General features: G+C 56.2%; 2 protein-coding genes across 14 annotated transcripts in view; one reads left to right on the top strand and one right to left on the bottom strand.

Annotated features, from left to right (window-relative positions):
* Nucleotides 1-1,906: 1,906 nt before the first annotated feature.
* Nucleotides 1,907-27,499, bottom strand: LOC309653655 (NUT family member 2G-like; the record flags this gene model as incomplete). Its single annotated transcript, XM_082478518.1, has 7 exons — nt 1,907-2,949; nt 3,471-3,587; nt 3,985-4,280; nt 4,735-4,907; nt 5,953-6,081; nt 20,962-21,738; nt 27,450-27,499. The coding sequence occupies 7 exons, from the start codon at nt 27,497-27,499 to the stop codon at nt 2,155-2,157; spliced, it is 2,337 nt and encodes a 778-aa protein (XP_082334644.1). The 3' UTR covers nt 1,907-2,154.
* Nucleotides 27,500-27,515: 16 nt separating this feature from the next.
* Nucleotides 27,516-27,893, top strand: part of LOC309653649 (V-type proton ATPase subunit B-like) — a 248,640-nt gene continuing 248,262 nt past the window's right edge. For 5 of the 13 annotated variants that reach the window (XR_014259325.1, XR_014259329.1, XR_014259331.1 and 2 more), the window contains exon 1: nt 27,522-27,590. Coding sequence is in view for 2 of the 13 variants with exons in the window: in XM_082478513.1 (XP_082334639.1) it covers nt 27,555-27,590 (36 nt within the window). In the remaining 11 variants the exon portion in view is untranslated. Of the gene's footprint in view, nt 27,591-27,893 lie in introns of all 13 variants that reach the window. The other 8 variants (XR_014259319.1, XR_014259320.1, XR_014259321.1 and 5 more) reach the window with 5 other exon arrangements.

Raw genomic sequence — 27,893 nt, 5'->3', positions numbered from 1 at the left:
ATTCTTGTGGATTTCTTCTAGTAGGGTAAATTACGGTTCCCCAAAAAGGTCCGTGTTTAACCCCTCCTATGACAATATGTGAATGTCACCTTGTACGGAAAAAAGGACTTTGCAGCTGTGACCAAGTAAAAAATCTTGAGATGAAGAGATTATCATAAATTTTCTGGGTGGGCTATATATAAACACAAAGATTTGTATAGGAGGGACATAGGAAGAGTCAGAGTTGGAGAGACCATGTGATGAGGGAAGCAGAGATTAAAGTGATGCACTTTGAAGATGGAAGAAGGGACTAATTCCAAGGAATGCAGGCAGCCTCTAGAAGACAGAAAGGGAAAGGAAGCAGATTCTCCTGTAGGGCTTCAAAAGGAACAAGCCCTGAGACACCTTGACTAATAGACTACTAAGCTGCAAAAACTTTCTTTCACAAAGGGTCAAGGAGGGCTGGGAGCACATATGTGCTGCCCACCTGGACAGAGGAGGACCTGTGAGGCTGACCTACAGATTAGTGGAGGTGGAGAGACATGAGCCCCTTTCTTCTCCAAGCTCTTTGCAGGGTCCAGCAGAGAGCCATGTCACCTGTGAAAGCCTGCGGCCCCAGTTTTGCATGCTGATGGTGTAGGGGTCATGTTCAGGGAGTCCCTGTTGTCCTAACCCCTGCCTGGGTCCTGGGGAAGGAATCAGAACTCAGAACCTGGAGAAGAGCCTTTGGCCAGCAGGGAAGGGGCGTGAGGCCCGGGGCAGGTCTACAAAAGATCAGAGCATCTGAGTGCTTTAGGAGGAAGGGGCTTCAGAGGTGGGTCAGCAGAGGCTGTGACGGAAGCTAAGCAGACTGGGAGGGGGTGCAGTTCAGGGAGACAGCAGGGGTCTGCTCCCTGCCCCTCATTGTTTGCTCGTCTCACCCTTATGAGCGGGTCATTTCCCCTGCTTTGATGATTCAAAGTCTCTGCCGGCAACCGCAGGACGGTGACTGAGGCCTCCACACTCCTCAGCATGGATCCCAGCTCCCACCCAGATCTGGGGCCGCAGACACCTCTCCCCCACCCCTGCTGCCCCTGTGAGCAAGCTGTTCTTGTGAAACACAGTCATAGTTTGTCAGGAGGAACTGTTTCCTATGGGAATACAAATCAGTGTTGATACCAATACACACACATGTCCAGCCATGGGTGGAAAGGGAAGGGACAGTAGTTCTGGGGTGTCTTTGCACACCCCTAGGCCCCTAAGGCCAGTCCCCACAGCCACAGCCAGATGGGTCCTCCTCCCTCAGTTGAACGAGATGCTGCTGCACAGAAATCCCACAAGTTCCACAAAGGGGCCCAACTGTCGTTTCCCTTAGACACACCTGTAACAGGTGCCCCATGAATTTCCCCACGCCCATTCCCCTCGTTGCATCCTCACTGGGATTAAGAGGTAGCTGCCTCAACCACTCTCCACATTGCAATAATCCCAGTGGGACTAGAGAACGCTCCCGCTATGACGAGGCAGACAGTCCTGTCCCCATGGCCAAGACTTTTCCTCTCTGGTCAGGCCACCCACACAGGAAACCCTGGATGAGCGGAGGGTCACTCCAGCGCCATCGCCTGGCCACTTCAGGGAAGCAGAGAGCAGCTCCATAAAGACAAGGGCCGTCTCCAGGCTCCGTCCTAGAAACTGGTTAGTGTCCAGAGGGCTGAGAGGCACAAAAGCAGCTCTCCCTCCCCAGACGGTTCAGGGATGCAGAAGATGCTACAGATGCCCCAGAAGGCCCCTAGCCAAGCAGGCTTTAGAGAAGGGCATGATGAGGGGGTCCCTGGGGAAAATGAGAGCTATGCGTTCCCAGGGGCAGCCTGAGGAGTCCTTGTCTATGTGGAGGAAAGGTTTGGCCACCTGTAGATCCATAGCTCCTGTGACCTCCCTCACCCTTCCTTCCTCTCAGGATCGCTCTCTGTGGAGCAGCTCCACACGAAGAAGATGACAGTGGCCTGAGAGCATTTCCCACCAAAACTATCTTTATTCACAATTTTCATACATCACTCCAAAGGTCCTGCCCACACCCACCTCCCCCACCTCCCTAACCCCCCACAATCCCAGGATCAGCACTGGGGTGAGGAGGAGCCCCTAGGCTCCCCTGGGGGCCGCCCTGGGGGGCTCGCCCTGGAGGGCCGGCCCGGCTGTTCCCTACTGGCTGCAGTGCTTCCTCTTCTTCTTCCTCCTCTTCCCTGTGACAAACGGGTCACGCTTTCTCTTTCTCGGCTGTGAGGGGCGAGCCAGCCCCAGAGCCAAGGCTGGCCTCGCAGAGACCCCGTGGCCAGCCCCGGGGATGGGCAGCTTCTCAGCAGTGGCTGGGCGCCCACACAGAGCCCGCTTCCTCAACTTGGGAGCGGCTGGTGGAGCTGGGCTGGGGCCTCTTCTCTGAGGGGAGGGGGCCTGGGGAGCACTCTGGGCCCCCCAAACTCCAGGGGAGGCCAGGCCTGAGGCAGGGGCAGGACTCTGGGACAGCCGGCAAGGCGGCAGACTCTGCGGAGAGGCCAAGGGGGAGGCCAGGCTGGGGAGCGCCTCCTCGTCCTCACTGGACGCGTCCCTGGGCCCTCGGGCCTCCAGAACAGGAGACGCCTCTCTGAGAACAGACGCATCCCTGGGTCCCAGTAGAGGGCCAGTGCGCCTTTGACCCTGGGGAGGGGAGGGCCGTCCGGCCCGGAATGGAGAGACCTCCTGACGTCCTCGAGAGGGAACAAAGACTTTGGGCCCGAAAGGGCCAGTGTCTGCTCGGATGGGCCTATGAAGAGCCTCAACATCAATCTCTGGTGGGCAGGCTTCATCACTGACCCCTCGATGGCGGTCTTGGTCGTGTCTCTGGGCACCTTGGCCGGCGTGGGACTCAGAAGGACTTGAGCCCATTCCGGGTGCACTGTGGCTCGGGGCTGCCGGCCCACCCTCGTCCTCTTTCAAGGCCAGGAGTCGTTTCTGCACCAGCTGGTAGGAGGGAGGAGGACAGTGACGGCTCCACGCGCACGTGTGAGAGGAGGAGCACTGGGCAGTGGGACAATGGCCCTGGTGGGGAGGAGGGGATGGGGGACCCCAGGACTAGACTCCAAATACAGACACGGTGGCATTCCTGCCATCCTCCTGCACCTTATTCCCAGCTGTGTGTCCTTCCCTCCGCTCCCGGCTCCCCATCCTCTCCTTCCTATCACCCTGCGCTGCACCCACCCCAGAGAGGGCCCTTCCCCATGCCAGGCCTCCGAGGCAGGGAAGGGATGGACAGAGCCATGTGGGCCTCCTGTTCTGGGGCCCTACCTCTCCCCTGCTCACTGGGGTCCCTCCGTGCCCTGGTCTTCCTGGGTGTCCCTTGTCTCCCCTGTTCTACCTGCGATCCCTCCCTCCTCTGGCTCCCCTGGGCCACCTGGTTTCCCCTGTCCCGTGGATCACCTGGGGTCCCCCCTCCCCTGGAGTCCCCTGGCTCCCTAAGTGTCCCTCTCACTCCCCTGGCTCACTTCTTCAGGGGTGAGTCCTTCCTCCTGCTTCAGCTCCTCAGCAAGGGCCAAGACATCCAGCTGTGGCTCTGGGGAAAACAATTCTGCCGGGAATCGAGGATGAATGACTGCCTCCACCTCGGACAGAAAGAAGAGGCTGTGAGCATCCTTGGCCAGGAGTGGCCTGTGACACAAGAAGACCAGGAGGGAAAGTGAAAAGCAGAGACCCACCCCCACTCTCCTCCACAAGGCGGGGATGGTCAGCACACACACACACACACACACACACACACATGCACATACACAGTCACACACAAAAGAGCACATATACAGATGCACATACACAGACACACAAAGGCATACACACAGACACAAACATATACACACATACATCTGCGTAAACCTCCCCTAACACCAGGCTCAGGAACAAGGAGCTGAGCTTAAGTCCCATCGGCCTGAGCAGAACCCAGATCTTGGGTGCTGAGAGTTCCATGCCCTGGCATTTTGTAGACCCCAGGCTCCAGGGCCAGCCTACCTTGGTGACAGAGTCTTCCCGGGAACGCAGCTCGTCAGTGTAGCTCAAGAGACGCGGGTCCAAGTAGGTGTCGTCCTCTTCCTGCTTCAGCTCATTTCCGTCCTTTCCACATTCTGCATGTGACTTGCCCGTGGCTGAGTGGACGTGCCCCACCAGCGCCTCCATCCTGTCCACATACTCCCTCACAGTCTCAGGGGGAATCTCCTTGGGCGCCTTGGGCTCCGGGGCCCACTGGGATCTGTGTGGCTTCGGGTGCGAGGGCTGGGCCCTGGGGCCGGACATCCTGGGAGCACAGGCTGAGGCAGAGCAGGAGGAAGGGAAGGAAAGTGAGGGACTCGCGGTCCACCTCCTGACCACCGAGCGCACGTTGGTGAGGGCATTGTTTGGGGGACGTTGATGTGGGTGTGGGAGGGGTCAGGACCATCTGAAGCCTCATGCACAGTTGGAGAGGGGAGGTAAGGGCGTCATCTAAGAGAGTCACAAGTAAGGAAGTGGGGAACCTCCAATTTTCTAGGGGTCTCCCCATCAAGCCCACTTCTTAGGCAGACTTCGTGTGGGGTCCTTTGACAGGGAGGTGTGAGAGGAGTTACAAAACTGACCAAGTCAATACCCCGTAGTGACAAAGGGCAGCTGAGACCCCACCTCCCCCACCCCCCGCCTCGGTGGCTGTTTTGGTTGAAAGACCAATGCCCCTGTCTTGAAGGAAAAGGATCCACATGGGGACGGTGGCCAACCCTAGGCCCCTGTTACCTGTGCCTTCAGCTCCAGTGGGAACCTGGGTGCCTGGCTGAAGGCCCACTTTCGGGGCTGGGGGCCCCCGAGGATCCAGCTTCGGTGGGGCTGGAGGAGGCAGGTCCTGCGCGCACTGCTTCCACTGCAAATGCTGAATGTGCATCTCCTCCTCGGCCACAAATTCCATGAACCTGGGGGGTGACGGAGGCACAGGCCACCCTGAGAAAAAGGCCTGGGTTCTGGAGCCCAACAAAGGCAGCCAAGAATGAGGCATTGGGAGAGGATGTGCCTTGGGGCCGTCAAGGCCCTGTGAGGTGCTGTCCACAGCAGAGAGCTGCTCCTGGAAGTGATAACAAGATCTGGGACCCTTCCTGCCTCACCAGCACTGGAGGGCATTCAACAGCATAGACCCAGGTCGCTGAATTGAACCAGGTCAACGGGACACATGGCTGACCCAGGGGGCACCCTCCTCATGCCCCCTCCCCATCCAGAACCACATGAAGGGCTGCCAGCCAGAGGCTGGAACAGGCATGTGTTCCCCACAGGGGTCCTTGCCCGAATTCAGGATCCTGGGCTAGGACTGAGACTCCTGGAACATAGACCTGGAGACAGGGCCCAGGAGAGGCTGGACGATGTGGATGCTGAGCTTAGAGGAGAGGCCTTCCCTTCTTCTGAGAGGCGCTCGTTTGTTTGCTTTTGTTTCTTAAACCAAGGGGATTACCATGGAGCAAACACTGGAAGGGCCGGAGACCCTTGGGCCGACGACAGCTGGCTTCCCCAGCCTCTTCAGAGATGCCAGGGTACCCACTCAGGGCACTTTTCATGAGACGAGGTGGTCCTAAATCTATGTTATCGGCCGCCAGCCACCCACCACTAAGGAAGCAGCAGGCTGGCGGGTGGAGCTCTTTCCCCGGCCCAGCCCATATGGCCGGAGTTGGACCCCTACTGGACTCACAGCTTCACCCTGCCCCGTCCTGAGACCTTCATGTCAAGGCAAGGGTAGGTCAAAATCAGGGGAAGGCAGAGCTCCTGGTGGAGGAAGGACAGAAGTCTCAAACTCTCAAGGTGAGGGATGGGTTTCTGGGGGACAGTAGGGCCCCTGGGCTGCGGGGCCCCTGTGCTGGGTGACAGCCCTTCTCCTCTGTCCTCTCTGATGAGCATCCCCACGGCCAGACCCTGCCCTCACCCACTCGCCTCACCCTCCACGCAGCCCCTGGGCCCAGGACGCTGACTCACTTTTCCGCCCTCTCGTAGTAGATCATCCGGTCAAGGTTGCTCAAGCGCCGCCATTCCTGCACGGCCCTCCACAGTCCCTCCTCCTGCGTCATGGTGGGCTTCAGGCGGGCCAGGGATCGAAGCACTGGGCTGTAAGCACTCGGGGTCAGTCTCCGGGCCCAGCCCAGCCCCCACCTGCCTGACCCCACCCGCCCATGTGGACCACACATCACTCAACACAGCATGACTGAGCAACAGGAGGGTGAGAGGCGGGCGTCTGGGAGGGCAAAGACAAGCCTTCCCGGCCACTGCTGTCACCGCCTCACACTCACTGAAGGATGACCCTCCACTCCCAGGCTAGAGCTGGGACATTGTGCCTTGGGGAGCTCTTTTCCTCCTCAAGGCTGCATTTTCATCATAAAAATCATCATCATCAATGAGGTGTGGCATGTGCCAAGCAATCTGCTCACACTTCATAGATTAGCCCAAGGCGTCTTCTGCACAGTCCTCTGAGTGAAGTGTAATTGTTCCCTTTTTACGAGGGACCGGAGGTTTAGGATGGAAATGCCTGCCAGGCTCACAACTCTAGTGGGAGAGAGTCCACGCCCTTAGGAGAGCTCTACCATCACCCTGTTCCTAGTGGACTTCTCCACAACGAAGTGGAGGCATGCATAAAGCGCTCTCCTGGGCTCCGCGCTCCTACCCCTCCTCTGAAGTGACCTCCCCTGGCCATGTACAGTCAAGTCCTGTATGAAGGACACGGCACCACAGGAGAGTGCGGCATCCACTCCTTGGCTCCTCACCTTACACCACGACCCTCTCTGACTGCAAGTCTTCAGTCCATATTACCATGAGAATCATGGAAGAGCAAGCTGGCCAGACTCACAGGGTGGTGGGGCCCGTTGAGATAGGGCACGTTTCAGTCCTGATGTCACGGACTGGCAGGCCCACCCATGTGACCGACAATGTGCCTTCTCATAGCATGGACATCGCCCTCACACCTTCCTTCCAGTAGCCCTAGAAACCTAACGTGCGAGTCCATCCCCAGTTCCTCTTTATCTAAAAGCTCCCATAAGCTCAGGACCCCCTGAGCGTTCACTCACATGAGAAAGCAGGAAAAAGCTTCTGCATCAGGACTCAGGCGAAAGTGTCTCCGGGCCAGGGGCTTGAAGCGCTGCCAACGTCGGAAGTTACTGTACTCTCTCTGGGTGTTAGAGGAGCCATCCGGCGAGGCGTTGGGCTGGTTGGTGGCCAGGCGGCCCTCCCTGGAAGTGCCATGTGGCCCTGGCCCAGAGTTCACTGGGCGAATGATAGGGGCCAGCTGGGCAGCTGGTGGTGGAGCTTGAGGCGGAAAGCCTGGGGTCCAGCCTCCCTTGCCAGCCTGACGTCCTCGAGAGGGAATAAAGACTTTGGGCCCGAACGGGCCAGTGTCTGTTCGGATGCGCCTATGAAGAGCCTCAGCATCAATCTCTGGTGGGCAGGCTTCATCACTGACCCCTCGATGGCGGTCTTGGACGTGTCCCTGGGCACCTTGGCCGGCGTGGGACTCAGATGGACTTAACCCTATTCCGGGTGCACTGTGGCTCGGGGCTGCCAGCCCACCCTCGTCCTCTTTCAAGACCAGGAGTCGTTTCTGCACCAGCTGGTAGGAGGGAGGAGGACAGTGACGGCTCCACGCGCACGTGTGAGAGGAGGAGCAGTGGGCAGTGGGACAATGGCCCTGAGGGGGAGGAGGGGACGGGTGACCCCAGGACTAGACTCCAAATACAGACACGGTGGCATTCCTGCCATCCTCCTGCACCTTATTCCCAGCTGTGTGTCCTTCCCTCCGCTCCCGGCTCCCCATCCTCTCCTTCCTATCACCCTGCGCTGCACCCACCCCAGAGAGGGCCCTTCCCCATGCCAGGCCTCCGAGGCAGGGAAGGGACGGACAGAGCCATGTGGGCCTCCTGTTCTGGGGCCCTACCTCTCCCCTGCTCACTGGGGTCCCTCCGTGCCCTGGTCTTCCTGGGTGTCCCTTGTCTCCCCTGTTCTACCTGCGATCCCTCCCTCCTCTGGCTCCCCTGGGCCACCTGGTTTCCCCTGTCCCGTGGATCACCTGGGGTCCCCCCTCCCCTGGAGTCCCCTGGCTCCCTAAGTGTCCCTCTCCCTCCCCTGGCTCACTTCTTCAGGGGTGAGTCCTTCCTCCTGCTTCAGCTCCTCAGCAAGGGCCAAGACATCCAGCTGTGGCTCTGGGGAAAACAATTCTGCCGGGAATCGAGGATGAATGACTGCCTCCACCTCGAACAGAAAGAAGAGGCTGTGAGCATCCTTGGCCAGGAGTGGCCTGTGACACAAGAAGACCAGGAGGGAAAGTGAAAAGCAGAGACCCACCCCCACTCTCCTCCACAAGGCGGGGATGGTCAGCACACACACACACACACACACACACACACACACACACACACACACACACACGCACATACACAGTCACACACAAAAGAGCACATATACAGATGCACAAACACAGACACACAAAGGCATACACACAGACACAAACATATACACACATACATCTGCGTAAACCTCCCCTAACACCAGGCTCAGGAACAAGGAGCTGAGCTTAAGTCCCATCGGCCTGAGCAGAACCCAGATCTTGGGTGCTGAGAGTTCCATGCCCTGGCATCTTGTAGACCCCAGGCTCCAGGCCCAGCCTACCTTGGTGACAGAGTGTTCCTGGGAACGCAGCTCGTCAGTGTAGTTCAAGAGACGCGGGTCCAAGTAGGTGTCGTCCTCTTCCTGCTTCAGCTCATTTCCGTCCTTTCCACATTCTGCATGTGACTTGCCCGTGGCTGAGTGGAGGTGCCCCACCAGCGCCTCCATCCTGTCCACATACTCCCTCACAGTCTCAGGGGGAATCTCCTTGGGCGCCTTGGGCTCCGGGGCCCACTGGGATCTGTGTGGCTTCGGGTGCGAGGGCTGGGCCCTGGGGCCGGACATCCTGGGAGCACAGGCTGAGGCAGAGCAGGAGGAAGGGAAGGAAAGTGAGGGACTCGCGGTCCACCTCCTGACCACCGAGCGCACGTTGGTGAGGGCATTGTTTGGGGGACGTTGATGTGGGTGTGGGAGGGGTCAGGACCATCTGAAGCCTCATGCACAGTTGGAGAGGGGAGGTAAGGGCGTCATCTAAGAGAGTCACAAGTAAGGAAGTGGGGAACCTCCAATTTTCTAGGGGTCTCCCCATCAAGCCCACTTCTTAGGCAGACTTCGTGTGGGGTCCTTTGACAGGGAGGTGTGAGAGGAGTTACAAAACTGACCAAGTCAATACCCCGTAGTGACAAAGGGCAGCTGAGACCCCACCTCCCCCACCCCCCGCCTCGGTGGCTGTTTTGGTTGAAAGACCAATGCCCCTGTCTTGAAGGAAAAGGATCCACATGGGGACGGTGGCCAACCCTAGGCCCCTGTTACCTGTGCCTTCAGCTCCAGTGGGAACCTGGGTGCCTGGCTGAAGGCCCACTTTCGGGGCTGGGGGCCCCCGAGGATCCAGCTTCGGTGGGGCTGGAGGAGGCAGGTCCTGCGCGCACTGCTTCCACTGCAAATGCTGAATGTGCATCTCCTCCTCGGCCACAAATTCCATGAACCTGGGGGGTGACGGAGGCACAGGCCACCCTGAGAAAAAGGCCTGGGTTCTGGAGCCCAACAAAGGCAGCCAAGAATGAGGCATTGGGAGAGGATGTGCCTTGGGGCCGTCAAGGCCCTGTGAGGTGCTGTCCACAGCAGAGAGCTGCTCCTGGAAGTGATAACAAGATCTGGGACCCTTCCTGCCTCACCAGCACTGGAGGGCATTCAACAGCATAGACCCAGGTCGCTGAATTGAACCAGGTCAACGGGACACATGGCTGACCCAGGGGGCACCCTCCTCATGCCCCCTCCCCATCCAGAACCACATGAAGGGCTGCCAGCCAGAGGCTGGAACAGGCATGTGTTCCCCACAGGGGTCCTTGCCCGAATTCAGGATCCTGGGCTAGGACTGAGACTCCTGGAACATAGACCTGGAGACAGGGCCCAGGAGAGGCTGGACGATGTGGATGCTGAGCTTAGAGGAGAGGCCTTCCCTTCTTCTGAGAGGCGCTCGTTTGTTTGCTTTTGTTTCTTAAACCAAGGGGATTACCATGGAGCAAACACTGGAAGGGCCGGAGACCCTTGGGCCGACGACAGCTGGCTTCCCCAGCCTCTTCAGAGATGCCAGGGTACCCACTCAGGGCACTTTTCATGAGACGAGGTGGTCCTAAATCTATGTTATCGGCCGCCAGCCACCCACCACTAAGGAAGCAGCAGGCTGGCGGGTGGAGCTCTTTCCCCGGCCCAGCCCATATGGCCGGAGTTGGACCCCTACTGGACTCACAGCTTCACCCTGCCCCGTCCTGAGACCTTCATGTCAAGGCAAGGGTAGGTCAAAATCAGGGGAAGGCAGAGCTCCTGGTGGAGGAAGGACAGAAGTCTCAAACTCTCAAGGTGAGGGATGGGTTTCTGGGGGACAGTAGGGCCCCTGGGCTGCGGGGCCCCTGTGCTGGGTGACAGCCCTTCTCCTCTGTCCTCTCTGATGAGCATCCCCACGGCCAGACCCTGCCCTCACCCACTCGCCTCACCCTCCACGCAGCCCCTGGGCCCAGGACGCTGACTCACTTTTCCGCCCTCTCGTAGTAGATCATCCGGTCAAGGTTGCTCAAGCGCCGCCATTCCTGCACGGCCCTCCACAGTCCCTCCTCCTGCGTCATGGTGGGCTTCAGGCGGGCCAGGGATCGAAGCACTGGGCTGTAAGCACTCGGGGTCAGTCTCCGGGCCCAGCCCAGCCCCCACCTGCCTGACCCCACCCGCCCATGTGGACCACACATCACTCAACACAGCATGACTGAGCAACAGGAGGGTGAGAGGCGGGCGTCTGGGAGGGCAAAGACAAGCCTTCCCGGCCACTGCTGTCACCGCCTCACACTCACTGAAGGATGACCCTCCACTCCCAGGCTAGAGCTGGGACATTGTGCCTTGGGGAGCTCTTTTCCTCCTCAAGGCTGCATTTTCATCATAAAAATCATCATCATCAATGAGGTGTGGCATGTGCCAAGCAATCTGCTCACACTTCATAGATTAGCCCAAGGCGTCTTCTGCACAGTCCTCTGAGTGAAGTGTAATTGTTCCCTTTTTACGAGGGACCGGAGGTTTAGGATGGAAATGCCTGCCAGGCTCACAACTCTAGTGGGAGAGAGTCCACGCCCTTAGGAGAGCTCTACCATCACCCTGTTCCTAGTGGACTTCTCCACAACGAAGTGGAGGCATGCATAAAGCGCTCTCCTGGGCTCCGCGCTCCTACCCCTCCTCTGAAGTGACCTCCCCTGGCCATGTACAGTCAAGTCCTGTATGAAGGACACGGCACCACAGGAGAGTGCGGCATCCACTCCTTGGCTCCTCACCTTACACCACGACCCTCTCTGACTGCAAGTCTTCAGTCCATATTACCATGAGAATCATGGAAGAGCAAGCTGGCCAGACTCACAGGGTGGTGGGGCCCGTTGAGATAGGGCACGTTTCAGTCCTGATGTCACGGACTGGCAGGCCCACCCATGTGACCGACAATGTGCCTTCTCATAGCATGGACATCGCCCTCACACCTTCCTTCCAGTAGCCCTAGAAACCTAACGTGCGAGTCCATCCCCAGTTCCTCTTTATCTAAAAGCTCCCATAAGCTCAGGACCCCCTGAGCGTTCACTCACATGAGAAAGCAGGAAAAAGCTTCTGCATCAGGACTCAGGCGAAAGTGTCTCCGGGCCAGGGGCTTGAAGCGCTGCCAACGTCGGAAGTTACTGTACTCTCTCTGGGTGTTAGAGGAGCCATCCGGCGAGGCGTTGGGCTGGTTGGTGGCCAGGCGGCCCTCCCTGGAAGTGCCATGTGGCCCTGGCCCAGAGTTCACTGGGCGAATGATAGGGGCCAGCTGGGCAGCTGGTGGTGGAGCTTGAGGCGGAAAGCCTGGGGTCCAGCCTCCCTTGCCAGCCTGACGTCCTCGAGAGGGAATAAAGACTTTGGGCCCGAACGGGCCAGTGTCTGTTCGGATGCGCCTATGAAGAGCCTCAGCATCAATCTCTGGTGGGCAGGCTTCATCACTGACCCCTCGATGGCGGTCTTGGACGTGTCCCTGGGCACCTTGGCCGGCGTGGGACTCAGATGGACTTAACCCTATTCCGGGTGCACTGTGGCTCGGGGCTGCCAGCCCACCCTCGTCCTCTTTCAAGACCAGGAGTCGTTTCTGCACCAGCTGGTAGGAGGGAGGAGGACAGTGACGGCTCCACGCGCACGTGTGAGAGGAGGAGCAGTGGGCAGTGGGACAATGGCCCTGAGGGGGAGGAGGGGACGGGTGACCCCAGGACTAGACTCCAAATACAGACACGGTGGCATTCCTGCCATCCTCCTGCACCTTATTCCCAGCTGTGTGTCCTTCCCTCCGCTCCCGGCTCCCCATCCTCTCCTTCCTATCACCCTGCGCTGCACCCACCCCAGAGAGGGCCCTTCCCCATGCCAGGCCTCCGAGGCAGGGAAGGGACGGACAGAGCCATGTGGGCCTCCTGTTCTGGGGCCCTACCTCTCCCCTGCTCACTGGGGTCCCTCCGTGCCCTGGTCTTCCTGGGTGTCCCTTGTCTCCCCTGTTCTACCTGCGATCCCTCCCTCCTCTGGCTCCCCTGGGCCACCTGGTTTCCCCTGTCCCGTGGATCACCTGGGGTCCCCCCTCCCCTGGAGTCCCCTGGCTCCCTAAGTGTCCCTCTCCCTCCCCTGGCTCACTTCTTCAGGGGTGAGTCCTTCCTCCTGCTTCAGCTCCTCAGCAAGGGCCAAGACATCCAGCTGTGGCTCTGGGGAAAACAATTCTGCCGGGAATCGAGGATGAATGACTGCCTCCACCTCGAACAGAAAGAAGAGGCTGTGAGCATCCTTGGCCAGGAGTGGCCTGTGACACAAGAAGACCAGGAGGGAAAGTGAAAAGCAGAGACCCACCCCCACTCTCCTCCACAAGGCGGGGATGGTCAGCACACACACACACACACACACACACACACACACACACACACACACACACACGCACATACACAGTCACACACAAAAGAGCACATATACAGATGCACAAACACAGACACACAAAGGCATACACACAGACACAAACATATACACACATACATCTGCGTAAACCTCCCCTAACACCAGGCTCAGGAACAAGGAGCTGAGCTTAAGTCCCATCGGCCTGAGCAGAACCCAGATCTTGGGTGCTGAGAGTTCCATGCCCTGGCATCTTGTAGACCCCAGGCTCCAGGCCCAGCCTACCTTGGTGACAGAGTGTTCCTGGGAACGCAGCTCGTCAGTGTAGTTCAAGAGACGCGGGTCCAAGTAGGTGTCGTCCTCTTCCTGCTTCAGCTCATTTCCGTCCTTTCCACATTCTGCATGTGACTTGCCCGTGGCTGAGTGGAGGTGCCCCACCAGCGCCTCCATCCTGTCCACATACTCCCTCACAGTCTCAGGGGGAATCTCCTTGGGCGCCTTGGGCTCCGGGGCCCACTGGGATCTGTGTGGCTTCGGGTGCGAGGGCTGGGCCCTGGGGCCGGACATCCTGGGAGCACAGGCTGAGGCAGAGCAGGAGGAAGGGAAGGAAAGTGAGGGACTCGCGGTCCACCTCCTGACCACCGAGCGCACGTTGGTGAGGGCATTGTTTGGGGGACGTTGATGTGGGTGTGGGAGGGGTCAGGACCATCTGAAGCCTCATGCACAGTTGGAGAGGGGAGGTAAGGGCGTCATCTAAGAGAGTCACAAGTAAGGAAGTGGGGAACCTCCAATTTTCTAGGGGTCTCCCCATCAAGCCCACTTCTTAGGCAGACTTCGTGTGGGGTCCTTTGACAGGGAGGTGTGAGAGGAGTTACAAAACTGACCAAGTCAATACCCCGTAGTGACAAAGGGCAGCTGAGACCCCACCTCCCCCACCCCCCGCCTCGGTGGCTGTTTTGGTTGAAAGACCAATGCCCCTGTCTTGAAGGAAAAGGATCCACATGGGGACGGTGGCCAACCCTAGGCCCCTGTTACCTGTGCCTTCAGCTCCAGTGGGAACCTGGGTGCCTGGCTGAAGGCCCACTTTCGGGGCTGGGGGCCCCCGAGGATCCAGCTTCGGTGGGGCTGGAGGAGGCAGGTCCTGCGCGCACTGCTTCCACTGCAAATGCTGAATGTGCATCTCCTCCTCGGCCACAAATTCCATGAACCTGGGGGGTGACGGAGGCACAGGCCACCCTGAGAAAAAGGCCTGGGTTCTGGAGCCCAACAAAGGCAGCCAAGAATGAGGCATTGGGAGAGGATGTGCCTTGGGGCCGTCAAGGCCCTGTGAGGTGCTGTCCACAGCAGAGAGCTGCTCCTGGAAGTGATAACAAGATCTGGGACCCTTCCTGCCTCACCAGCACTGGAGGGCATTCAACAGCATAGACCCAGGTCGCTGAATTGAACCAGGTCAACGGGACACATGGCTGACCCAGGGGGCACCCTCCTCATGCCCCCTCCCCATCCAGAACCACATGAAGGGCTGCCAGCCAGAGGCTGGAACAGGCATGTGTTCCCCACAGGGGTCCTTGCCCGAATTCAGGATCCTGGGCTAGGACTGAGACTCCTGGAACATAGACCTGGAGACAGGGCCCAGGAGAGGCTGGACGATGTGGATGCTGAGCTTAGAGGAGAGGCCTTCCCTTCTTCTGAGAGGCGCTCGTTTGTTTGCTTTTGTTTCTTAAACCAAGGGGATTACCATGGAGCAAACACTGGAAGGGCCGGAGACCCTTGGGCCGACGACAGCTGGCTTCCCCAGCCTCTTCAGAGATGCCAGGGTACCCACTCAGGGCACTTTTCATGAGACGAGGTGGTCCTAAATCTATGTTATCGGCCGCCAGCCACCCACCACTAAGGAAGCAGCAGGCTGGCGGGTGGAGCTCTTTCCCCGGCCCAGCCCATATGGCCGGAGTTGGACCCCTACTGGACTCACAGCTTCACCCTGCCCCGTCCTGAGACCTTCATGTCAAGGCAAGGGTAGGTCAAAATCAGGGGAAGGCAGAGCTCCTGGTGGAGGAAGGACAGAAGTCTCAAACTCTCAAGGTGAGGGATGGGTTTCTGGGGGACAGTAGGGCCCCTGGGCTGCGGGGCCCCTGTGCTGGGTGACAGCCCTTCTCCTCTGTCCTCTCTGATGAGCATCCCCACGGCCAGACCCTGCCCTCACCCACTCGCCTCACCCTCCACGCAGCCCCTGGGCCCAGGACGCTGACTCACTTTTCCGCCCTCTCGTAGTAGATCATCCGGTCAAGGTTGCTCAAGCGCCGCCATTCCTGCACGGCCCTCCACAGTCCCTCCTCCTGCGTCATGGTGGGCTTCAGGCGGGCCAGGGATCGAAGCACTGGGCTGTAAGCACTCGGGGTCAGTCTCCGGGCCCAGCCCAGCCCCCACCTGCCTGACCCCACCCGCCCATGTGGACCACACATCACTCAACACAGCATGACTGAGCAACAGGAGGGTGAGAGGCGGGCGTCTGGGAGGGCAAAGACAAGCCTTCCCGGCCACTGCTGTCACCGCCTCACACTCACTGAAGGATGACCCTCCACTCCCAGGCTAGAGCTGGGACATTGTGCCTTGGGGAGCTCTTTTCCTCCTCAAGGCTGCATTTTCATCATAAAAATCATCATCATCAATGAGGTGTGGCATGTGCCAAGCAATCTGCTCACACTTCATAGATTAGCCCAAGGCGTCTTCTGCACAGTCCTCTGAGTGAAGTGTAATTGTTCCCTTTTTACGAGGGACCGGAGGTTTAGGATGGAAATGCCTGCCAGGCTCACAACTCTAGTGGGAGAGAGTCCACGCCCTTAGGAGAGCTCTACCATCACCCTGTTCCTAGTGGACTTCTCCACAACGAAGTGGAGGCATGCATAAAGCGCTCTCCTGGGCTCCGCGCTCCTACCCCTCCTCTGAAGTGACCTCCCCTGGCCATGTACAGTCAAGTCCTGTATGAAGGACACGGCACCACAGGAGAGTGCGGCATCCACTCCTTGGCTCCTCACCTTACACCACGACCCTCTCTGACTGCAAGTCTTCAGTCCATATTACCATGAGAATCATGGAAGAGCAAGCTGGCCAGACTCACAGGGTGGTGGGGCCCGTTGAGATAGGGCACGTTTCAGTCCTGATGTCACGGACTGGCAGGCCCACCCATGTGACCGACAATGTGCCTTCTCATAGCATGGACATCGCCCTCACACCTTCCTTCCAGTAGCCCTAGAAACCTAACGTGCGAGTCCATCCCCAGTTCCTCTTTATCTAAAAGCTCCCATAAGCTCAGGACCCCCTGAGCGTTCACTCACATGAGAAAGCAGGAAAAAGCTTCTGCATCAGGACTCAGGCGAAAGTGTCTCCGGGCCAGGGGCTTGAAGCGCTGCCAACGTCGGAAGTTACTGTACTCTCTCTGGGTGTTAGAGGAGCCATCCGGCGAGGCGTTGGGCTGGTTGGTGGCCAGGCGGCCCTCCCTGGAAGTGCCATGTGGCCCTGGCCCAGAGTTCACTGGGCGAATGATAGGGGCCAGCTGGGCAGCTGGTGGTGGAGCTTGAGGCGGAAAGCCTGGGGTCCAGCCTCCCTTGCCAGCCTGACGTCCTCGAGAGGGAATAAAGACTTTGGGCCCGAACGGGCCAGTGTCTGTTCGGATGCGCCTATGAAGAGCCTCAGCATCAATCTCTGGTGGGCAGGCTTCATCACTGACCCCTCGATGGCGGTCTTGGACGTGTCCCTGGGCACCTTGGCCGGCGTGGGACTCAGATGGACTTAACCCTATTCCGGGTGCACTGTGGCTCGGGGCTGCCAGCCCACCCTCGTCCTCTTTCAAGACCAGGAGTCGTTTCTGCACCAGCTGGTAGGAGGGAGGAGGACAGTGACGGCTCCACGCGCACGTGTGAGAGGAGGAGCAGTGGGCAGTGGGACAATGGCCCTGAGGGGGAGGAGGGGACGGGTGACCCCAGGACTAGACTCCAAATACAGACACGGTGGCATTCCTGCCATCCTCCTGCACCTTATTCCCAGCTGTGTGTCCTTCCCTCCGCTCCCGGCTCCCCATCCTCTCCTTCCTATCACCCTGCGCTGCACCCACCCCAGAGAGGGCCCTTCCCCATGCCAGGCCTCCGAGGCAGGGAAGGGACGGACAGAGCCATGTGGGCCTCCTGTTCTGGGGCCCTACCTCTCCCCTGCTCACTGGGGTCCCTCCGTGCCCTGGTCTTCCTGGGTGTCCCTTGTCTCCCCTGTTCTACCTGCGATCCCTCCCTCCTCTGGCTCCCCTGGGCCACCTGGTTTCCCCTGTCCCGTGGATCACCTGGGGTCCCCCCTCCCCTGGAGTCCCCTGGCTCCCTAAGTGTCCCTCTCCCTCCCCTGGCTCACTTCTTCAGGGGTGAGTCCTTCCTCCTGCTTCAGCTCCTCAGCAAGGGCCAAGACATCCAGCTGTGGCTCTGGGGAAAACAATTCTGCCGGGAATCGAGGATGAATGACTGCCTCCACCTCGAACAGAAAGAAGAGGCTGTGAGCATCCTTGGCCAGGAGTGGCCTGTGACACAAGAAGACCAGGAGGGAAAGTGAAAAGCAGAGACCCACCCCCACTCTCCTCCACAAGGCGGGGATGGTCAGCACACACACACACACACACACACACACACACACACACACACACACGCACATACACAGTCACACACAAAAGAGCACATATACAGATGCACAAACACAGACACACAAAGGCATACACACAGACACAAACATATACACACATACATCTGCGTAAACCTCCCCTAACACCAGGCTCAGGAACAAGGAGCTGAGCTTAAGTCCCATCGGCCTGAGCAGAACCCAGATCTTGGGTGCTGAGAGTTCCATGCCCTGGCATCTTGTAGACCCCAGGCTCCAGGCCCAGCCTACCTTGGTGACAGAGTGTTCCTGGGAACGCAGCTCGTCAGTGTAGTTCAAGAGACGCGGGTCCAAGTAGGTGTCGTCCTCTTCCTGCTTCAGCTCATTTCCGTCCTTTCCACATTCTGCATGTGACTTGCCCGTGGCTGAGTGGAGGTGCCCCACCAGCGCCTCCATCCTGTCCACATACTCCCTCACAGTCTCAGGGGGAATCTCCTTGGGCGCCTTGGGCTCCGGGGCCCACTGGGATCTGTGTGGCTTCGGGTGCGAGGGCTGGGCCCTGGGGCCGGACATCCTGGGAGCACAGGCTGAGGCAGAGCAGGAGGAAGGGAAGGAAAGTGAGGGACTCGCGGTCCACCTCCTGACCACCGAGCGCACGTTGGTGAGGGCATTGTTTGGGGGACGTTGATGTGGGTGTGGGAGGGGTCAGGACCATCTGAAGCCTCATGCACAGTTGGAGAGGGGAGGTAAGGGCGTCATCTAAGAGAGTCACAAGTAAGGAAGTGGGGAACCTCCAATTTTCTAGGGGTCTCCCCATCAAGCCCACTTCTTAGGCAGACTTCGTGTGGGGTCCTTTGACAGGGAGGTGTGAGAGGAGTTACAAAACTGACCAAGTCAATACCCCGTAGTGACAAAGGGCAGCTGAGACCCCACCTCCCCCACCCCCCGCCTCGGTGGCTGTTTTGGTTGAAAGACCAATGCCCCTGTCTTGAAGGAAAAGGATCCACATGGGGACGGTGGCCAACCCTAGGCCCCTGTTACCTGTGCCTTCAGCTCCAGTGGGAACCTGGGTGCCTGGCTGAAGGCCCACTTTCGGGGCTGGGGGCCCCCGAGGATCCAGCTTCGGTGGGGCTGGAGGAGGCAGGTCCTGCGCGCACTGCATCCACTGCAAATGCTGAATGTGCATCTCCTCCTCGGCCACAAATTCCATGAACCTGGGGGGTGACGGAGGCACAGGCCACCCTGAGAAAAAGGCCTGGGTTCTGGAGCCCAACAAAGGCAGCCAAGAATGAGGCATTGGGAGAGGATGTGCCTTGGGGCCGTCAAGGCCCTGTGAGGTGCTGTCCACAGCAGAGAGCTGCTCCTGGAAGTGATAACAAGATCTGGGACTCTTCCTGCGTCACCAGCACTGGAGGGCATTCAACAGCATAGACCCAGGTCGCTGAATTGAACCAGGTCAACGGGACACATGGCTGATCCAGGGGGCACCCTCCTCATGCCCCCGTCCCCATCCAGAACCACATGAAGGGCTGCCAGCCAGAGGCTGGAACAGGCATGTGTTCCCCACAGGGGTCCTTGCCCGAATCCAGGACACTGGGCTAGGACTGAGAGTCCTGGAACATAGACCTGGAGACAGGGCCCAGGAGAGGCTGGACGATGTGGATGCTGAGCTTAGAGGAGAGGCCTTCCCTTCCTCTGAGAGGCGCTCGTTTGTTTGCTTTTGTTTCTTAAACCAAGGGGATTACCATGGAGCAAACACTGGAAGGGCCGGAGACCCTTGGGCTGACGACAGCTGGCTTCCCCAGCCTCTTCAGGGATGCCAGGGTACCCACTCAGGGCACTTTTCATGAGACGAGGTGGTCCCAAATCTATGTTATTGGCCGCCAGCCACCCACCACTAAGGAAGCAGCAGGCTGGCGGGTGGAGCTCTTTCCCAGGCCCAGCCCATATGGCCGGAGTTGGACCCCTACTGGACTCACAGCTTCACCCTGCCCCGTCCTGAGACCTTCACGTCAAGGCAAGGGTAGGTCAAAATCAGGGGAAGGCAGAGCTCCTGGTGGAGGAAGGACAGAAGTCTCAAACTCTCAAGGTGAGGGATGGGTTTCTGGGGGACAGTAGGGCCCCTGGGCTGCGGGGCCCCTGTGCTGGGTGACAGCCCTTCTCCTCTGTCCTCTCTGATGAGCATCCCCACGGCCAGACCCTGCCCTCACCCACTCGCCTCACCCTCCACGCAGCCCCTGGGCCCAGGACGCTGACTCACTTTTCCGCCCTCTCGTAGTAGATCATCCGGTCAAGGTTGCTCAAGCGCCGCCATTCCTGCACGGCCCTCCACAGTCCCTCCTTCAGTGGCATGTTGGGATTCAGGCGGGCCAGGGATCGAAGCACTGGGCTGTAAGCACTCGGGGTCAGTCTCCGGGCCCAGCCCAGCCCCCACCTGCCTGACCCCACCCGCCCATGTGGACCACACATCACTCAACCCAGAATGACTGAGCAAGAGGAGGGTGAGAGGAGGGCGTCTGGGAGGGCAAAGACAAGCCTTCCCGGCCACTGCTGTCACCGCCTCACACTCACTCAAGGACGACCACCCACTCCCATGCTAGAGCTGGGACATTGTGCCTTGGGGAGCTCTTTTCCTCCTCAAGGCTGCATTTTCATAATAATCATCATCATCATCAATGAGGCATGGCATGTGCCAAGCAATCTGCTCACACTTCATAGATTAGCCCAAGGCGTCTTCTGCACTGTCCTCTGAGTGAAGTGTAATTGTCCCCTTTTTACGAGGGACCGGAGGTTTAGGATGGAAATGCCTGCCAGGCTCACAACTCTAGTGGGAGAGAGTCCACGCCCTTAGGAGAGCTCTACCATCACCCTGCTCCTAGTGGACTTCTCCACAACGAAGTGGAGGCATGCATAAAGCGCTCTCCTGGGCTCCGCGCTCCTCCCTCTCCTCTGAAGTGACCTCCCCTGGCCATGTACGCTCACGTCCTGTATGAAGGACACGACACCACAGGAGAGTGCGGCATCCACTCCTTGGCTCCTCACCTTACACCACGACCCTCTCTGACTGCAAGTCTTCAGTCCATATTACCATGAGGATCATGGAAGAGCCAGCTGGCCAGACTCACAGGGTGGTGGGGCCCGTTGAGATAGGGCACGTTTCAGTCCTGATGTCACGGACTGGCAGGCCCACCCATGTGACCGACAATGTGCCTTCTCATAGCATGGACATCGCCCTCACACCTTCCTTCCAGTAGCCCTAGAAACCTAACGTGCGAGTCCATCCCCAGTTCCTCTTTTTCTAAAAGCTCCCATAAGCTCAGGACCCCCTGAGCGTTCACTCACATGAGAAAGCAGGAAAAAGCTTCTGCATCAGGACTCAGGCGAAAGTGTCTCCGGGCCAGGGGCTTGAAGCGCTGCCAACGTCGGAAGTTACTGTACTCTCTCTGGGTGTTAGAGGAGCCATCCGGCGAGGCGTTGGGCTGGTTGGTGGCCAGGCGGCCCTCCCTGGAAGTGCCATGTGGCCCTGGCCCAGAGTTCACTGGGCGAATGATAGGGGCCAGCTGGGCAGCTGGTGGTGGAGCTTGAGGAGGAAATCCTGGGGTCCAGCCTCCCTTGCCAGCCTGACTAACTCCAACAGCTGAAGCAGTCACAGCGGTCCCCATCACAGGGGTTGCTATGAATACGGGTGCAGAACATGCAGCACTCCTGCTGAGGGCCGCTGGAGCGCTCCAGTTGAGGGGGGCCTGAGTAACGACAAAGGTCTGAGTCTGGGGGGCCTCCACTGGCCTCCCTTGTGACCTGACTTGGACAGTGAGGTTGCAAGCCCCAGGGGCACTGGGGCCACGGCCACCATTAGCCACCATAGGCGTCCTGGGGAAAGCTGGCACCAGCAGGCTGCTGCCAGGAGGGAATGCTGGGGTGATGGGACGTGGCAGGTGCTGCTGCCAGGGTGGCCGGTGCTGGGCGCCAGGAATGGGTGGAGGGAAGGGCACTGCCGTGAAAGTAGACAAGGAGGCACCGGGGTTCATGGTCACATCCGTTCCCAGCACTGGACATGCTGTTGAGGCAAAGGAAAGGAGTGAATGGAGGAGGAGAATGGGCAAGTGGGACTGAGGCTTTCTGTGGCATCAGAGTGTAAATCTCCACAGGTGAGGGACACTTGGACAAGGGAAACTGTGCAGCGTGCAAATGTCTTCAAGTGATTTTCATGCCCTGACCTCCAGTTGAGAATTATTCCACTGGTGACCCCGCGCCCATCCACCAAGGTCCCTGACCCCTGTCTGCCGAGAAGAAATCGCCTCAGCAAGCACTGACTTGGAGAGCCTCCCTAAGGCACCCCCTGGCACCTAAGCCTCACAGGCTGTCTCCCAAGATCTTGAACTGGGTGGACATCCGCTCTGTGAGAAATGCCCCTCAGCCGGCGTACTAGCAGGTAGGGACCTTCTCCAAGGTAAGTTCTAGGCACCCAAAGGCCCTTTGTGGACAGGTATTGTGTAAAATATTAGGGCCCCACCTCCTCCTCAGTCCTCCTTTTCCTGATGCTCAGTAGAAATCCCCTCTTTCTTTCCTAGCCTCACAAAACAAAACAAAATGCTGGAAAATCTCTCTCTAATGGAATCCTGATACAAACCCATAACACTGGCCCAGAATGCACCTGCATCTCAGAACAACCCACAGCAGACACGTAACATGGGCCAGGTCCTGCCACCCCCTCCCCAGTGCCCAGAGTCACTGTCATCACTCAGGAGTTCTGTTCCTAGGAGTCGGGGGTGGGGGGAGTGGTGTGTGAGAAGTAGGCGCGTGTCCCTTAGATTCTGTCATTTCACAGCCAGTGATGGCTGCAGAGGATTAAACAAGGGCCAGGGAATTGTCATGTTACATTGGTCATGGGAGTACAGACCGCCTGTGGTCCTTCCCCCTCCAGCTCCCAATAACGGAAAGACAATCTGAGAAGCAGGCAGAAGCCAGTTGCCATGGCGATCAAGTTGTCTGGATCACATCCCTGTTCAGGAGAACAAGGTACACACCACGGTGCACCTAATTAACCAGAACAGATGTCATAGGACGTTTAATAATAACACAGAAGATCGTCTTCCTGCCCCTGGGCTACACTCCTTCCCCCTTTAAAAGAGGAAGCAGCCTTCACAGACATTCCACCCGAAACAACCCCACTCCACATCTGTTCCCTGTCCACGAAGGAGTGACAGGAAATATGAACAAACTCTTCCTCTCAAGGCAGCCTGAGGGTCCACCATGAGATACTGGACGAGATGAAGTAGGTCTGAAGTACTGCGATTCCACAAAAGGAAGAACAATTCAGAGCAACTCAGGAACCTGAGCCCTCTCTTGGCTGAAGTTACATGGTTGCCCATCCCCTGTTGAATCCAAAGCAACAGTTGTCTGAACTGAGAAGTGAGCTCTGGGCCTGGAGGAGTGGACGAGGTGTGGGCTGCGGCAGTTAGAGTAACCTCCTGCCTAGCTCTCGGAGAGGACACTTCACTGCAGGTGTGGCCACACACAGCCCCACTGAATAGTTTTCTCACCAAGAGCATCTCTCCCCACGGCCCCCTTAGATACAGTATGCTCCTGTTCAAATCCCTTAGAAAGATATGGTGAGGCAAGCTTCAGGTGCCTCAGGAACACAAGACACGTCTAGGCTTTCCTCATGACCCTCCCTGTGTCACCACCAGGACATCACACACATCCTTACACACACGTTTCAAAGTGGCTTGTCTCCCTTCTAGAAAGAATCAACCTGCCTGCTGCCATCCTTTCTCCATAGCCAGGGCAATTCCTCTTGATCCGCCTCCAATGACCCCTCCTCCCCAGTGCAGTCTCAGGTTTCTTCAGGCTCCCCAGTCTCCCCAGGTGAAATGTCCTCGTGTGTCCAGTGCTCTCTTCTCCCTCTACTTCAGTCCAACTGTGTGCCCACAGTGAAGTGTCACGTGTGAACCCAAAGGATGTGAGGGATGGCACGGTCTCTGAGAACACACCCCCAGCCTATAGGCTTACCTCCTTCTGAAGCCATCCTGCATGCTTGGGCACGGACTACTGCTGCCTGGTAGCCTCAATGAGAAAAGTCAAGACCAGGACCCAGAGAGTGACCTGCTTCACTTCGCAGACGCTCAGGATCCAAGTGAAGGAGGGGCAGGTTTGAATCATAATAGTAGAATGTGGCTGAAACATTCTGCAGTGGGGGAGGGGCAGAGGGCACGTGGGTCTGGGTAGGGTGGGGGTGGGGAGACATTCCACGAGGGCTCTGGCAGGTAGGCAAGAACCGGAAGTTCCTTCCACCTCACACAGTGGCAACACAATTGGCGTGTGCCTCTTTACGCAGTTTATAGACTTTTTTTGATTCACGGCACCGAGGTTGGACTTGACGGTCCCTTCCTTTCACTTCTTTTTCCATCAACCTAGTTTTGTGTCCCTCAACACACTCTGCTTCCTACCTGGCTCTTGACTTAATTCAACAGAGACTAGACTTTCTGAACAAAATTCAGAACTGTTAGTCTGATAAACACTTGGGTATTTATGGCCACATGGAACTGAGTATTTGAAATTAGGATTGTCTCAGCAGATCCAGTGTCTTTGACTGCTGTATGTACATCACTCCTAAGGGAGTGGTCCTTGTGCTCCAACCAACATCCAGCAGGACCAGCCTTACTAATGATCCTTTGTGCTGCAAAGCCCCCGTCCATCAAAAAACCGTCATGCAGCCCCCATGTCCAAGACCAGAATTCACTAAATGTCTTTCTCATAGTATTCCATGGTTGTAAAAGATTTAGTTTTTTACCTTTTAAATGATTTTAGTATAATATTTTAAGCGAGCAACACCTTCTCATGGTTCAAAATTAAATTGTGCAAAATGGAATATGCAGTGGCGAGTCCTCCTCCCACCTCTTTCCCCTGTCAACCCAATCCTCTTTCCCGGAGGAAACCAGTGTTATCTCTTTCACTAAAATCTTCCCAGCGATACGTCATGCAACTAAAAACGAAGGCAATCTGTTTTCATTTTTTTAAATTCCTTCATTTTTTTTTCTAGATGAAAATTCATATATGTTCCAATATATCTGAGGATATTTCCAATGATTGTCTTTGTACGGGTATCGTGGCTCCTCTGTTTCTGCACTAGATTCCTAGAACAAGACTTTCTAGTCTCTTAAATTTCAAAGCACCTGAAAGAATAGGGTGGCTCGATCTAGTAAAGAAAAGTAACAAATGCCTAACTGATTTTGACTTTTGAATTTCACATACACAATGAATTCATTTTTAGTACAACTTTGTCCCATGCAACATTTTGGACATAGTTTTACTGCAAATTCTTTCCCTGTTTATCTGAAATTTACATTTAACTCGAAATCTGTATTTTATCTGGCAACACTACCAAAAAATCAGAACATACTAAGCTATTATCAGTTACTCATCCTTATGAGAAAGAGAACTTGGAGTGATGAGACTCAAGTGTGCACCTTGGCTCCAACAGAAAACACAACTGTAAACATACACAAAATCTGCAGGCTCTTTGGATGAAATGGATTTGGAAGAGCCATCATATAACACTGAACATCTTGGCTTAGTAGGGGTAAGGACAGAAGTAAGGAACAAGAAGGCAGAAAATCTTCTTCTCTTTCCTTATGTTAAAGGGACTAAACATCCTAGAGCCCTGGTTTTTCTAGGTGTTAAAAGTCCACTACCCATGAGATGGATGTGCACCTTGACACAATGCCAAGAGTTTATCCACCAGTGTCCAATCCCCATTCAGACAAGCCCACTTCCATCTAAATCCTAGCCTGCAAGCCCTGCTTACAAGTTTGTTAATTTCCTGTCTGCATTACATACACTTGCTCTTTACCATCTAGGCTCATCGTTGCATATGGCCCCATCTGCATGGGAATCATGGTAGCATTCCTTTTACAAAACTTGTTTGATTATTATTTTCATATTGAGAATCCATGTCAGTCAGTTTACCACTATCAAAATGATATGAAAGAGTATTCGTGTTTTGTGTTGTGAGAAGAGAGGACTGTTAGGAAACTTGTCAAGGGAGATGAAGGCTGAAAACCTCAGGATGGCAACCAAATCTCTTGGGAGACGAGATTCTCTCACTGCGGTAGCTGCAGTAGAACTCCAACTGATTGTGGGGTGTTGGGGAAGGAAACAGAGGTTTAGAAGGACTGTTCCACAGTGTGAAAAAGACTCCTGTTGGTGCTTAAGAAGTTCCTTGCCCCTTGTCAGGAAAAACTGACTCAGAAGAAGATGAGAAGATAAGGTGAGAATATTTCAAGCAACATCATGGTGAAACTTTATATCTAAAGAAACTTTAGACATAAAGTTTCTAAATGAACTTTATATCTAAAGAAACTCCTGTCGGGGACTGAAAAAAATAAACAGTTTGGGAATATCGCTCAGTACTGGAGCTTTTACAATGAAGGAAAACTCAGATGATTTTCAACCAATAACTTCATACTAGAGGGATGGTGAGGCAAAATATTGTACCCAGGCACTCGAGAAAGGCAGGCTTCCTTGTTGCTTCCTCCCTTTGTTCAGTCATTCAACCAATTATTTACAAGATTCTCACTCATAATTCTGATACAGTATTTGAAGGACTCTTCTCAAGGCCACTGATACAAAAATCGCACTGTGCAAAATTAGTCAGTCCCAATTCTGCAATCACTTTTGTAATACTTCAAAATCCTACACCCCAGGGACAGAGATAATCAAATTAGCCCAAATGTGATTTGGGAAGAGCAGTCACAGAAGGGAGTATCTAAAAGTCCTTTGGATCATGATCTCTGACTATTCCTGCACAGAGGCTGCGGGCAGGCATTGACTACTGAGAAAAAACAACTCTGGACATGCATCACAAGCCTCAGAAGACAGTTCATCTTCCACTCAATCACGAAACATTAAAGAAACGAAGAGATACCATGTTTGTGTCCTGTGGAGTTTTCAAGTCTGGGCACTTGGAGGCGCTTAGTGCTGTTAGATGTGAGGGGTCTTCAGAGGCATCCTGTTGAGTGAGAAATGCTCTGATCTTGCAATTGACCAGAAAGAGGATCTGATGATTGAAGTTTCTTTGGGAAGTATTACAAAGTCAGGTCAGTAAGTTGATCCCGCTACTATTTTTGTTGTTGTTGTTGTTTTTAATGCCAACTGAAAGTCTGCAAGATATTACAAAAAAGGAGGGAGGGAAAGTAAAATTGTTCCCATACTACCTGCTGTGTTGAAATTGGCCCAGATTGTCCACTCTCTGTCAAAGTTATTAAAAAAAAAAAAAAACCGTACAAAGGAAACACCTGTGAATCAACATTTATTGAAAAACCTCCATGTATTAAATACACTGAGAAAAAATATTCTAGTAGAGTAAATGCGTTTGGAAAACCTCTAGGAACGGAGTCAGGAGACAGTATCTTAAGAGTGTTTCCCAGGTCTGAATTCTTTGCTAGAATTGTTCTTTAACGGAAACTTCAGGCTTGCTAGGAAAAAGGACCTACTGTTTTTTGAAAGGCATAAACAAGAACCAAGGAACTGCAGTCTAAAGGGCATGAAAGCACTTGCCCCAATTTGAGGCTACTGTGCTTAGAGCAGAGCTCTCCAGAACTCTTTGTAGCTAAGTGCATGGGTTTCACGTGTGCAATAGAAAAATCACGAGTGCACATCTCACAAGAGCTGGTTTTAAGAAGAGACCAGCACGAAAGTTCCCGGCGAGGAGCGTCGCCAGAGACGCTCCGCAGGGTGCCCGACACTCCACCTCTCTCCTCTCTGGCAGAGAGCTGCAGGACCAGATGCCTGGGCGGGGCTCTTGGACACGCGGACCGCCGTCCTCCCACGGCTCCTGGCGTCTGTTGGGGGCAGTCGGCTCCGGAAAAGAGGAGCGCATGCGCAAGCGCGGGGGGTGGGGCCCCAACGGCCGTCCGGAGGGGGCGGGGCCTGTCATGGCGGCCTCGAGAGTCAATTCCAGGAACCCTGAGGTAAGGGGTACGGGGACTTTTCACCCCTCAGGTGTCACCGCTCTGCGCTGGTGTTCACCCTGTGGGTTATTTGTGCCCTTGTCCGTGTACGGAGACTCCCCACAATGTGGATTCATGCCCCCATAGAGCTCGATTCCCTTGAGGGGTTTACCCCAGGGTTATTGGCACCGCTGGGGAGCTGGCTGCATGAAGGGTTCAGTGATTGTGGGGCCTACAGTCGGGGGGAAATAGTGTGTGTGAGCTATTAAACAGGTGCCCAGGTGCCGTTCTAGGCTGCGCGTTCTGAAGAGTACAAAAGCTAGA

This window comes from Balaenoptera physalus, assembly GCF_965194825.1.
Source record: "Balaenoptera physalus genome assembly, contig: HAP1_SCAFFOLD_752, whole genome shotgun sequence".
Classification (NCBI taxonomy): Eukaryota; Metazoa; Chordata; class Mammalia; order Artiodactyla; family Balaenopteridae; genus Balaenoptera; species Balaenoptera physalus.
Note: the sequence above shows the minus strand (reverse complement) of the source record. Positions and strands in the feature narration are given on the sequence as shown.